General features: G+C 54.7%; 5 protein-coding genes across 5 annotated transcripts; 3 read left to right on the top strand and 2 right to left on the bottom strand.

Annotated features, from left to right (window-relative positions):
* Positions 1–1,070: 1,070 nt before the first annotated feature.
* Positions 1,071–2,608, bottom strand: CABS01_11925 (casein kinase I hhp1; the record flags this gene model as incomplete). Its single annotated transcript, XM_060545279.1, has 4 exons — positions 1,071–1,184; positions 1,294–1,823; positions 1,889–2,450; positions 2,597–2,608. The coding sequence occupies 4 exons, from the start codon at positions 2,606–2,608 to the stop codon at positions 1,071–1,073; spliced, it is 1,218 nt and encodes a 405-aa protein (XP_060397144.1).
* A 1,845-nt stretch (positions 2,609–4,453) lies between these two features.
* Positions 4,454–4,765, top strand: CABS01_11924 (uncharacterized protein; the record flags this gene model as incomplete). The annotated part of the gene is made up of 1 exon (XM_060545278.1): positions 4,454–4,765. The coding sequence occupies one exon, from the start codon at positions 4,454–4,456 to the stop codon at positions 4,763–4,765; it is 312 nt and encodes a 103-aa protein (XP_060397143.1).
* Positions 4,766–5,151: 386 nt separating this feature from the next.
* Positions 5,152–6,617, top strand: CABS01_11923 (uncharacterized protein; the record flags this gene model as incomplete). The annotated part of the gene is made up of 3 exons (XM_060545277.1): positions 5,152–5,315; positions 5,448–5,612; positions 6,224–6,617. The coding sequence occupies 3 exons, from the start codon at positions 5,152–5,154 to the stop codon at positions 6,615–6,617; spliced, it is 723 nt and encodes a 240-aa protein (XP_060397142.1).
* Positions 6,618–7,912: 1,295 nt separating this feature from the next.
* On the top strand, positions 7,913–8,209 carry CABS01_11922 (uncharacterized protein; the record flags this gene model as incomplete). The annotated part of the gene is made up of 1 exon (XM_060545276.1): positions 7,913–8,209. One exon carries the CDS (start codon positions 7,913–7,915, stop codon positions 8,207–8,209), a length of 297 nt encoding a protein of 98 aa, XP_060397141.1.
* Positions 8,210–10,115: 1,906 nt separating this feature from the next.
* CABS01_11921 (uncharacterized protein) lies at positions 10,116–12,389 on the bottom strand (the record flags this gene model as incomplete). The annotated part of the gene is made up of 1 exon (XM_060545275.1): positions 10,116–12,389. One exon carries the CDS (start codon positions 12,387–12,389, stop codon positions 10,116–10,118), a length of 2,274 nt encoding a protein of 757 aa, XP_060397140.1.
* Between the last annotated feature and the right edge of the window lie 412 nt (positions 12,390–12,801).

Here is a 12,801-nt window from a genome sequence, read left to right as displayed (position 1 = left end):
CGACAATGTTAAATTGAGAAACTACCATGCGTATGTTGGTTGGTTCCGCTGCCCTTCGACATGCCTACAACTACCCGTGCTCTGCCTCCACCATATGCAAACTTGCCAGGCCGGTGAAAGCCCGCGGATGATGGAGGCGCAGTGTTGAGAGTCCAAGCACCAGCGTTCTGAGGTCGACAATCCACGTTGACTGCCAAGGCAGACAAGTAGACGTTGTCAACATCCCAGAACTTTGCTAGACCGTCTCCTAGAGCCCATAATAGTTGCCAGAGACCAGGTTTGGTGACTAGTCACCTAGTTCCTAGTTTCCCCCACGTGCAATGTCGGAGTAACGAATTCCCAACCAACCGAACCGAACCAAAAGCCAAAGAAAAGATGCCGCACTCTTCCTCATTAATTTTGCAACCATCATTCCCTTGCCGTTCCTTGTCTTTGCCGACTTGATGGTCGGAGCCCTTGTCAGACAGTGTCGGCAGGCCTGATACTTCGCAAAAGTTTCTCTCTCGTGATCGACCCCTCACCTAACGACCTCCCCAGAAGCGGGCCTCGACGCGTGATTGACCAAGTGCGAAGCCTCGAATGAAAATCAACCCACAATGCGCATAATCGGAAGGAAAAGTAAGAGAAAAAGAACAGAAGGAAAAAAGGAAAAGTCCGTCGGTGAACGCAGCTCCAACGCATCGACCAGGTGCAAGGTACGAAACCGAGGCACTCAAGTTGGGGGTGGGGGAATGTCTCGCGGGGCGGCCCGACGACGGTGCCTCGCAAAGTTGAGGTACCGGAAGTGCCGTTCGAGTTCTTCCTACCATGGATATCGAACCATAGAGCTTCGGCAGCAAGGTCTACCGGGGCGTCTGTGAAATCGAGTGTCCTGTTATGAAGAATCGAGTCATTCGTGAAATCAACCCAAATATGTCGAAGAACGAAGTTGAGAATGCGTAAGGAGAATGCGACCAGTTCGCGTGGCAAGGCGTATCATCAAAGAGACCCTGCTGGTGAGCAGAACCCGTACCAATCGTGATGTCTGAGAGCCATGCCACGGAAGGGATGAAGCCAGTAAGCCGGTCTGGTCATACTCCAACGTGTTGGACAGAAAGCATGTGGTTACCGCCGTCGAGGATCACTTCGGCAGAAAGGAACTTGAACCATATGCTGGACTTGCGCCCTTCGTAGACGAGCGCAAACTAGATCATCGTCCACTAGGTCAGCATGCGTTTGTCAGCAACGGGTTCAACAGCCAGTGGTCGATGAGCTGCTTGGGTGATCAACTTACATCCTGTCACTTCCACCGACGGCACGGTTGGTATCTGGGGTGTTTACACCAGCACCAGATCCTCGTTCAATCACTTTGCGGCGCGAGCTGGGAAGGGCGTTAGGCTTATTAGCGCCAGGCTGAGGGGTCGGCTGACCAGCAGTAGCGGCGTTCGTGCGAGATGCCCGCGCCTTTTCATCCTCCTCCTGAGTGGCTCCTGCAGCCTGAGCAATTGCCTGAGCATTCTTCTGGTACTTGTAGACAGTCCAGTCGAAGACGTAGTCGTACTGGAAGCCCTCGCGGACGAAGAGATCACGGAAGATCTTGCGGAGGTAGCTGTAATCGGGCTTGTCGTCGAATCGGAGGGATCGGGTGTAGTTGAGGTAGATGGCGAATTCGTTGGGGAAGCCGCGGCAAAGGACCTCGGTCGGGGTGGTCATCTTCTTCTCCATGATGCGGTCGTATTTCTGCTTCTTGGTAGCAGCCTTAAGTCCCTGCCAGGGAAGGGATCCACGGCAGAAGTAGAGCATGACGTAGCCCAGGGACTCCATGTCGTCACGGCGAGATTGCTCTGCGAAGCTGTCAGTGGCCAGGAGGAAACGGAAAGGGGTTTGGGTGCGTGGAAAGATAACATACCGACACCCAAGTGGGTGTTGATGGAAGCATAACGGGCGGTTCCGGTAAGGTTCTTGTTCTCTCTGTAAGGGATGTGGAAGTGCGTCTTGGGGTCACGGTACTTCTTGGCCAAACCAAAGTCGATAACGTTGACCTGGTTGCCACGCTTACCAATACCCATGAGGAAGTTGTCGGGCTTGATATCACGGTGAATGAAAGACTTGGCGTGGATGTACTCGATGCGAGAAATCAGCTGATCAGCGAGAAGCAGCACGGTCTTGAGGGAGAATTTGCGGTTGCAGAAGTTGAAGAGATCCTCCAAACTGGGTCCGAGGAGGTCAAGGACCATGGCGTTGTAGTCGCACTCGGTACCGAACCAACGGACAAAGGGAATACCGACACCGCCGGCCAGGGACTTGTAGACTCTGGCCTCATACTCAAGCTGGGGGTGCTTGGCCTTGACGCTCTCGAGCTTGATGGCAATCTCCTCGCCGGAGATGATGTTGGTGCCGAGGTAAATATCACCGAAAGAACCAGAACCGATCTTGCGACCGATGCGGTACTTGTTACCGACACGAAGATCCTGCCAATTGTCGTTAGCCATGTGCAATGACAGTTGGAAGCAAGCGACTCCATCGACAGATTGGGCCCTTTCAACAAGAGCATATATAGCTCCTGGCAAGACTGTGCCCAATGTCGAACAGAACCGACCGTCGACTATCCACTTACCATTGTGGTCATCTTGACTGATGTGCTGACTCTGCACCTTTCGGATGCAGATTTTGGTTTCGTAGGTCGGGTGTCGATCGACGGGTCAGAGTTTTAATCGACAACGAAGCGATGGGCTGGGTAGAATCGAAGAATTAGTATTGATGCATGAGACAAGGGAAGGCTTCGAACTGTGCCGTTGGAACGATGGAGATATGTGAGGACGTTGTGAGAACAGGAATAAGTGGGAAAGTTGAAGAGTGGGTAGAGTTGGTCGAGGCCTTGGAAGAGAGGATTGAATGAGGCAAAGCTCGGATCCACCGCCAAAACCCACGGTCAGCCCGAGGCTAGGCTGGGCAAAACGGAGGAAGAGTGAACCCCAGACAGAGGCAGAGGGAGAGGGGTGTAGTCCGACAAGGCAACGATTGTCGACGGATTGAGGATCAAGGTAGTCGAAAATTGAGGGAATATAGCGAAAGAGGAAGAATAGGCTCACCTGTAGAGGGTTTGTACGTATGTGTTGTCGGGAGAGGTGGAAGGAGTCGTGTGTGTGTGAGAGAGAGATGGTTTGATGGTACCTGTGTGACGAAAGAGGTGAACGGGGTCAGTATGGGCTCTTGAAAGTCAAGATGAGTAGGAGGGGGGGGGGCGGATGGATTGATGGGGGCCGGGAGGGGGTAATTTGTAATTGATGCTGATGCTGATGGGAATGGAAAATGTATGCGTACCTTATCCTCAAATGCCAACGAAGCCGTGTCCAAAGTGAAGGGGACAGAGACGATGTGCTGTTCGGGCAAGAAGCCTTTGGCAATCAAGGGCTCGTGAAAGAGATCGTGGGGTGAAGAAAGGAAGAGTAAGGCAGGAAGGAGGAGGGTGAGAGAGGATGGGAAGAGGGTACCTTAATGGGATGGGAGCCCAAAAGTGGAGGCGACAAGGCAAAATGGAGAAAAGCACCACCTTCCTTCCCTCAGGCGCTCTTACCTATCTTACGGAGTACTTTAGGTACTTCTCATCTTCTCAAGGACTGGGCGACACGCGAGGGGGGAAGGAGGGCTGGCGGCGGGCAGCGGGCGGCGGACCACCTCACTGGGGCGGACAGGCGCTGGGTGCTAAATGGGACACGGAGACTGGACGGGGGAAATAGAACCAAGGAAGAAGGCACGAAGGAGACGAGGTATCCGTGGTACCTACCTTACTCCGTGGGCCGCAGTTGCGCAGGTAGGTGCCTTCCAAAGGTACCTTACCTACCTACCTTACTTACGGTAGGTACCTATCTATGTTGGGTACCTTAGATGCTCAGCCTGAGAATCTAGGTAAGTACTCCCATTGTCGAAAATCCGGTGGCAGGTACATACCCTTGCACGCCAATTCTGCCGAGAGCCGCACGTACCCTCTCCGTGCTCGTTCCCTCCAGCCCAAGGTCCGAATACCTGCCTTCTACCTGCGTTCGAGTGGCCTTCCATCCCCTCTCCCACACGGCATTACATAAGGCATCTTCCATTCATTATGCTGGACGATACGGGCAGCAACCCGACACAGCAAGCCTTCTTTTTCGGTGCCAACTTGCTGGTTCGTAGTTACCCGTCCGGCCGTCCACCCGTCCTCAACCTGGCAAGTCTCTACCGGTATTCTGACCATAGGTACTACGGAGTACCCTGTCATCATCAAGAACGTCAGCTCCAACTTGGACTATCCGTGTTGTCTATTGAACCATTCATCAAATTCAACAATCGAGCTGTCCACCTGGCTTGACACCGCCTCATGAAGCATCTCTTTGCCTCAAGATTCGTATGCCGGCTCCAGTAAACAAACTGGTCTGTGGCCTCAGCCCGCCAGCGGCCAGCATCCTGAGCTCCCGTACTTCCGCGCTTGTCGCAGATGCCATGCCCTGGTCGCTTCAGCTCACATCACCTCACCTCTCACGTCACCCCAGATAAAGAAATATCGGCACAGAAAGCGAGCCAAGTACGACATCACAAAGGCACAGCTTTGCCCAAATCCTCTTTACCAAGGCATACCGGCATACCGACACCAAGCTACATAGACCAAACACAGCCGCCGCGGCTCAACCACTACAATTGCGACACTCGTCACATCCTAACCGGTCAACCGAGCCCCGAGTACCGTACGCATAGGCTGATCTGTGGTCTGGCCAAGCACCAGCTCATCCTCATCTTGAGCCCATCTTGAAATTGGAACACCGCATTGGCCATGCAATTCAATGCAATGAACCTCTCTCCGCCGGGGTCACTGGACAACGACGGGGAAATACCTGGTCGAGACATGTAGGCCCCTCGCCAGCCCGACATGGAGTCCCACGGTCCACCCGCCCAACGTTCCACCGCTCCAAAGGGGGAAATTTCGAAGCCTGAAAACCGCTACCGCCGCCCCCAACCCTTCTCTCCAACACCCAAGAACCCTGTCTAGAATCACTACTTTCGGAAGACGAGCTTGCAGGCTTGCAGGCTTGCAGCAGTCTGGGTACTGACCCTACTCTGTACTTCCGAACTTCGTACGGAACGAACGCGAATTGAACACGCCCAAATTCTCAATGGGGGCCCTCTCAATGACACGGAATGATGCGAGAGGGGCGACACCATGACGGCGGCAAGGACCCTGAACCGACCACTCAACCCACCGTACAGATACTCTGTGAATTTTTCTTGAAAGGAAACCTGCCGATCTCCGACCTCAACGCTCTTTGCTATGGAGAGTCTGCCGCGGAACAGCTTTCAGAGCTGTAGGACATGTCTGGCACCGGTTCTTCTTCAGCATTCCCAAGTTAGGCAGGGCTTTCGTCATCGCAATAATCCCCAGATGCACCATGTAACCAGGCGGCTTCCTTTGAGATAACATACCAAACTGCAATCAGCACCGACGCAAAATATCACCTGCAGCCAACCAAGACCCATCTGTCGCCGGGCTACGGCTACGGATACACGCAGGGCGCGAACCACCACATCTTCAGGATCCTTGCCGGAACCTCCCCCCTGAAGCGATGCTTTCAGCTTCCCACGACGGACCGCAACGAGCTAAGGTACGGAGTAGAGACATCGGGCGTGCGCCCTTGCAAGTGAACCTTGTCAGATTTCTCCTCGATTGAGTCGACTCGTCTTGCCATTTTGCGTGTCAGCATCAATCTGGATTTCACCAATCTGCAACTCAAAGGCCTTTGTCATGCCAATTTCAACGGTAGCCGGCATATAAGTCCTGGACCAATATCACAACCTCCTAATTCTACGTTGCCGCATTTACCAGTAACCGCTACTAATCCCTCAGGTGACACTGCTCCCGCCAGAGTAGGATGCGCTAATCACCAACCGGCGAGAGCCTCACCGCTCTTAGTCCTCTCCCCCGCAACGAGACCACGACGCTCGAGCCCACCAGGAAAAATAACTCCAGACTGTCGGTCAGGAGACCAGTCATAAATCGGACGGTCGAGGGCACCAATGCTGCAAGATCGAGATGCCTATTTTCAGTATCCCACAGGGGCTAACCCCTCCAGCCTCAATTCGATATCATAATGCATAGGTGAAAATGGCCATACCTCAGAAGCAAGCAAGCACCTTTGGATGGCAAAATCATCGGGCTCGGAGGCATAGGTACGAGAGTCAGCACAGTACCACCTCCTTTGTCATGCAACAACAGCCTGTCGGGTGTCGCTGCTGACATCCGAGATATCAAGTTCCGATACCGAAAGGCCCCCTTGGCCATCTCCCCTTCAAACAGCAAAGGATCTCCCGCAAGAGGCAGTTACAAGGGAAGCTCTCCTCGGTCCCTCCACCCCCTCGCCTACGATGCACAACAGAGAATGAATGACCTGCAATGCAACCGCCCATCGTATCGTGAGCAGCATCTCATCTCTGGCGGTGCCGCCTTTCAGATGCGCCGTGCGCTAGAGGAGCGCTCTGTGGCGTTAGATGGGGCCAAACCCCATGGAAGCTATTCGACGTCGCCCACGTCACTCTTGTTCCAGGTCTTTCGGTCTGCCCCGAACAAGGAGCAAGTCAAATTTGAAAACCTTGATTGCAGAGCAAATTGAGCAAACAAAAAAGCATTTCAGGGCCTGATCAAGATTTTTTTTTTTTTTTTTGAGGGCCCAGTGTGGCAGCCAAAACCTGGATTTTATCCTCAGCGTGGCCGAAGCTCGCGACTCAGACGTCCGAACCGTCCGCTATTCAGCCAACTGTGTCCGAGTTGGGCACCAACCTTTGGACAGCGATCCCCAGTTCTAGTTGGCTCTCTCTCCGAGCAATTGGGCTGTATCCCCGACCCTACACTCCCTGCCTCCCGACGGTACTGCCCCGCGAGTGCTTGCCAATTGTCGGAAACTACGCATGGAGTACACAGTTCAGGATGACTTATCCCATGATGGATGCTCACAGAGATGCCATGGCCATTCGGCAACGTTTAGAGCCGCCCTCTGCCAGCATTATTCTTTGATGGCCACTTGTCATTCACCACCACTTGTAACTGAGCCACGGTCTTGGGGTCGTAACAGCACCAGCGCTTTGTTGGTCTTGAATGGGTGCAATGCTGCAATCGGCATTAACAAAATTGGGAGGCCGCGGAAAGGCAATTAAATGCCTCTTCCGAGTCCCCATATCTTATCGGCTGTCAGTTGTGAGTAAGCGTGCCTCAAACCCCGGAAGGCAGCTCCAGTGACTTGCATATCGACGTCCTAAATTAGAGACGTTCGAGAAGCGGCAAATGGTGGATAGAATTCTGGAAGCTCACCGCCGTTAGCGGCGCTATGGTGCGCCCTGGCTACATTTCGATACATTGGGCCGCACGTACGTCTCGAAACAGGAGACGGACCATCACGCCGTCTCCGTAGTGTCAGCTCAGGAATGTCACTCGTTCCTCCACAAGCCAACGGGCGTTCCCTTCGCTTTGTCCTTTGGCTAGTTGGGACGACGGAGATGCCCAGGCTTACGAAATCTAGACTGGTCCCGGCCGAAAGACCAATGTTTTACGTCTTCAGAGAAGCTGTCATTCGGATTCCAACGTCAGCAGAGCTTCTAATTCCGGGGTTCGACGCCAGCCAAACGACAAAACAACTGGATTCTGCAAGAACAGAGCCTACTAGTGTTTGGCATGTCAGTTCCATTGTTCAGCATGGGTTTGAGGCATGGATCGGCACCCGTTACCAGTCAACCGCCATTCAGAATCATAAAGGTCTGATCAAAACGGTTTGAATATGAGTTGTCGAGGCTAAGAGGCTGTTGCGTATTTGCATATTACTTGACCAACCATGAGCATACTGTTGCCGGTGCTTCCAAGACCCCCGCAGAGCCAAGCAATCGAGAGCTTACTGTGGAAGAACGCCCTTCAAGAATGAAGGCCGATGAGCTTCTGGCCAGTGCCGATCACTTTCGGGTTTCCCGCATCGGCCAATCCACCTGCAGCTTGGACGGCATCAATGGGCCCTCCGTCACATCACCGCCATTCGATCGTCTGGTCTGCCCGCCCCTTGGTTCGAATGGCTTTGAGAGGCGCTTGGCGCTGTCCTCACCGAGCATCTGCGAGTTGCCTGATCTTGCCTGCTTCCACCCATTCGACTTGAACCCTATGGTCACAAGATCTCGGCGGCTGCATGTCACGGAGCTTGGTGACAGGATGGCTCCTGTCTAACATGGTAAGGCAGGCTAAGTCGGAAGATTGATTCGCGAAAATGGAGTAAAGGAATACAAGCCATCACCGAAACGCATGGGTACTGAGGCGGTTGACGCGCGAAGCACTCACGGCGGCACTCTGAACAAAGACAAGCGCTGAAGCGGCCTCCTGAAGCTGCCTTTGGAATTCCGGTGTCTACCACAGTGTGGTCCAGCCACATCCCATGTCCGATGAATGGGCCTCGAAACGCCGTCAGACCATTTCCCCCCAAGCTCCGGGCCGCAACATAAAGCCATGAACGCCTCTGCACACACTTCCGGATCACCGGGAAGATGGAGACAGCGTGAGCACGGCCGGGGGTCCTGGCCTGGTCTGAGCCGGCCAAGTGTGCCTTTTCAACGCCGAATTTGCCTTTTGCTATCGCCGGCACCCCGGCTTTACTCAACAGCCGGATACTTACTGTCGGCTCAGCGATAACCTCGGGGCGCTTGTTTCGTTCCTTGACGCAGACGTTATCCCCATCTCCGCACAGGTGACATTTGTCAGATGACTTTCTGGGCGTAGGGAAGGGAAAAGAATGAAGTTATTCATTTGCCAGATCATCTGCCGGAGACTCCTAAGATACTGACTCGGGTCGAGCCCACCTCACACGGATCATATCTGCACCCTTGGAACTTGAGATGAACTTTGCGGCATGCGGTGCACAGGAAGGAAAAGAGAGTTTTCATTTTTGCCCTCATTTCTGTCGGGCAACGACTTGATGAGGGATTATAGCCTTGGCATAAGGTGCTCGGCGTTCACCTTATAGAGAGGGAGAGCCATACCCACCCCGATTCTAACGTCGAACTTGAGTCTTTTTTTTTTCTAAGGCCGCTTCCTTGACTTCCGTAGGACCTCGGCCTCTGCCTGGGATGGCCCTACCTTCCCCATGGACCCTGCGTCTTGGGTGCCGCGTGAACTCGGCGTGACTTACAAGCAAGGCACGAAAGTTTAAGATGCTATCGCTGATAAGAAGGGGTTATGTCATTCCGCAATGATCTTGGGTTTGTTGTCGATGACATCATGTCAGGGTCTTGAGCATCAATCCTCCTGATGGGCCTCCCGATTCCCGTTCGTCTGCGCTGGTCTATTACATGAACGTATCACCAAAGATGGTATTCTGATGGTTGTAGATGTTATAGTTTCTATATCCAGTTCGGTTGCCCCCAAGGCAAAAGGGGATAGCCATCGCCTACGTCGCACTGAATGGATCCCAGCAGATGCAAAGGGTTGGTTCAGTGATACATCAGATTTGCATTTCCTCGGCCGCCCACCGCCAGGCCAAAACCCAAAACGATATTCGCTTTGGACGCAACCTGTCGCGTCAGATCCTGAGTCGCGTGCGTGGCTTCCACTGAGCATCCCATCCTGGTGAGTTCGACGTCACTTCACGCAAGCGCGCGTCTCGCTCGGTCCAACGGCCCCGCGCCACCGGGGTAGAGTTTGTGTGTCTTAACACTAAGAAGCACCCGGCGGCTACAACTTCATCGTCACCTCATGTCCATGAACAACTTGTCTTCAGCGAAGCGTCGCTCATTCTCCCGTCGAATCAACAGAAATGTCTACGAGATGTGTTGCATCATCGACACATTGTGTTGACTGTGTTGTTTTCCATCATGGTGGTTCGGGATGAACATGGTTGTTCTAGCAGCTTGGTGGCAGTGAATGCCGCATATCCCATGTTCGCATGTGTTCACATATGTTCACACGGAGTCCGCACGTTGGGCAGCTCATCGCCCTACCCAGCTATATTCTTCTCACAATACCCCTCAGAACTTTCAAGATGGACGAGTGACCCCTTGGCTCTGTTGCGATGATTGAGAATGCGCGTACGTTGCTACACACTTGTTAGTCTCGTAGCCAACAAAGAAACACCCCAGGCAGGTTACACACGCTGAGAGGGAGCATAGCTCTGCTGCTGTGTGTAGTACTGCTGCTGCTGCTGCGCCGGGTATCCCGTTGCCGTCTGCGGTCGGTTCGGATACTGGTTATTCTGGTTTTGGTTCTGGTAGTTCTGGCTCTGATTGTGAAGGTTCTGATTTTGATTCTGAGGGTTCTGGTTCTGATACCAGTTGTAGGGTGGCCGGTAGTATTTGTTGTCCTGAAGGTAGGGCGTGATGGTCTGGTCTACGAGCTCGGTCGTCTTGGTGAGAAGCTTCCGGGCCGTGGCACTGCTGAAGAGGCGCGATTCGGATTTCGGCGGCGGGGCCTGGTAGTTTGGCCGGGTCGGGGGAGGAGGTCCAGCATAGGGCGTGAGGGCGCCAAAGCCCGACTGCGGTGTACCCGGCATGGGCGGGGAGTTGCGAGGCGGGAGTGGCGGCGGTGTCTGCGTCGGTTGCGGTTGGAACTGTTGGCTACTGTTGACGTAGGTCGGCTGGGGGATAGGGGGCGGCATGTTGTAGCCCGTGAACTGCTGTTGGAGGGGAGCAGACTGGGGGCCAACACTGTTTGGAGACCAAGGATACTGCGTCGGCGGTGGGCTCAGGGGTAGTGGCACACCGGTTGGGTTTGGTGATAGGCCTTGGGGAGGTGGCGGTGGAGGAAGCCATTGTGTCTGTGTGGGCGATGGTGAAGTGTTCGACAGGTTCATTTGAGACATTGCCTGGGTATATGAAGGTGGAGGAGAGGCGTAGGGTTGGGCCGATGAGTGCTGAGAAGCCTGGGGGATTCCCTGTGATGTTGATGGTCTCGGTGCCGAGGCTACTGGGCTGTGGACCGAAAGATTGGGCGAGGTGGCTTCTTGCTTGGCGTATGAGGGCTGCTGAGGGAAGTAGGAGCTCACGGGGAGAGTTGGCGGTAGAGCAGCCTGAACGAAGACGGGAGACACGGGGGCGGCTTGAGTGTGAGTTGGTTGAGGGTGGGGTTGAGACTGCTGCGGCTGTTGCGGCTGTTGCGGTAGTACTGAGGCGCCCGTTGGGGCTGGTGAGAGGCGGGAGGGCGCGAAGGAAGGGGATACCGGTGGCGGGGAGCCAGCGGGACGAATGCCAAAGGGAAGCGTCGGCGGGGCCCCGGTTTGTGTTCCTGGCTGGTGCTGAGGGTGCGAGTCCGGCGTGGGAATAGACGGACCTTCGGCGGGGTACGGAAGCTGCGGTACACTTGCGGCCGGAGCGGCGGGGTTGGCCGGGCTTGGGGTCCGGGAGGGACGATATTCTGCAGCCGGGGGCGGCGGCCGCGCGAGCTTGAGTGGTGCCGGTTTGAGCTGGGCCGTATCAGGGCTATCCTGCCTTGGCGGTACTGCTGCTGCAAGCTGTAAGGGCTTGGGCGTCACATCGTCTACGGTACTATTCGAGGGTCGGTTACCTTGACCACTAGACTCCTCGGTAGAACCGCTCTTGACGATGCGTAACGGCTTCACCGATAGCTTCTGTTCCTCCGGTGGGGCCGATGAGACGTCATCTTTGCTCGGTGAGGGGGAGTCACTGTTGCGAGAGGGGGGATCATCCTCAAGAAAGAACCCCCATGGGTTTGCCTGGATGAGAGGTGGCTGTGGCGGCAGCTGGACCTTCTCTTCGTCCTTTGGTTGATCCGGGTCGTCTTGTTGAAGTACAGCTGTGGCCGTGGTAGGGGATGCTTGAGGCGGCGATGTTGATGGTGATGGTGCGGTAACGGAGGAGGCAGAGGGTATCCTGTGAGGTTTCCTATGGATCTGGTTTGTAGGCTTGACCGTGACTAAGTCGTCGGCGGACATCTCGTAGGCAACGGGGCCATGTTGAGCTGTTCCGGCACTCGGCACCGGTGCGGATGTGGTAGCGTTGGACGATGACGTCGATGGTGAGGTCGGTCTCGGGACAGAGGCTGGGACTTCTAGCTCGGCGAGGAATTGCTGCTGGGCGGGGTACCGCTGCTGATGTTGCTGCTGAGGGGTCTGCTTGCGCTGAGGCGGATTTGGAGAAGTTGGCCTGGAGGCGTATTGAGGCTGTCTGGGAGGGTTGTAGTATTGCTGTTGCTGCGGTGGTTGGTATGGTTGGAATTGTTGTTGATATTGAGGTTGTGGTTGCGGTTGTGGTTGTTGGGCGTAGTATCGCTGCTGCGGCGGGTAAGGTGAGTGCGCCCGCTGTTGCTCTTGCTGTTGTTGCTGATTCGGGGGAGGTCGTTTCCCTTGGCCGGTGCCCATTGTCGCGTCTGGACTTGGCCGGCGCTGCTGCTTCTGCAATCTCATGAAGACAAAGGTTTCGATGGTGCTGTTGCTTCCCCCTCCTGAGTTTCCCTCCTGCCACTGGTTCTCCTTTTCCCTTGCTTTCTTTCCCGGAGACGCTCGAGTGCTGGATTTGAAAGATCGAGTAAGTAAGTGGAAGAAAGTGGGAAAAGGAAGAGCGAAGGATGGTTGGGATGAAAGAGCCAAGGTTTATTTTTTAGCCTTACAGATTCACCTTGGACACACACTCACACAGCCGCAGCGCCCTCTACTCTTCTCGGCTTAGCTTCTGATGATGCTGGTGCTTGGGTGCTTGGGGTTTAAGCTGTGCAGCTGCGCTGTCATCGCTCGTGTGTGTGTGCAGCCTGGAGATCCTTCTTTGCGCCCCTCCAACCCCTTGGACCACTTCCCAAAACCCCGGTTCAATCGTACCCGT

The sequence above is a fragment of the Colletotrichum abscissum genome, assembly GCF_030869225.1.
Source record: "Colletotrichum abscissum strain IMI 504890 chromosome Unknown Scaffold_34.1, whole genome shotgun sequence".
NCBI classification, from domain to species: Eukaryota; Fungi; Ascomycota; class Sordariomycetes; order Glomerellales; family Glomerellaceae; genus Colletotrichum; species Colletotrichum abscissum.
This window is presented reverse-complemented; position numbering and strand designations above follow the sequence as displayed.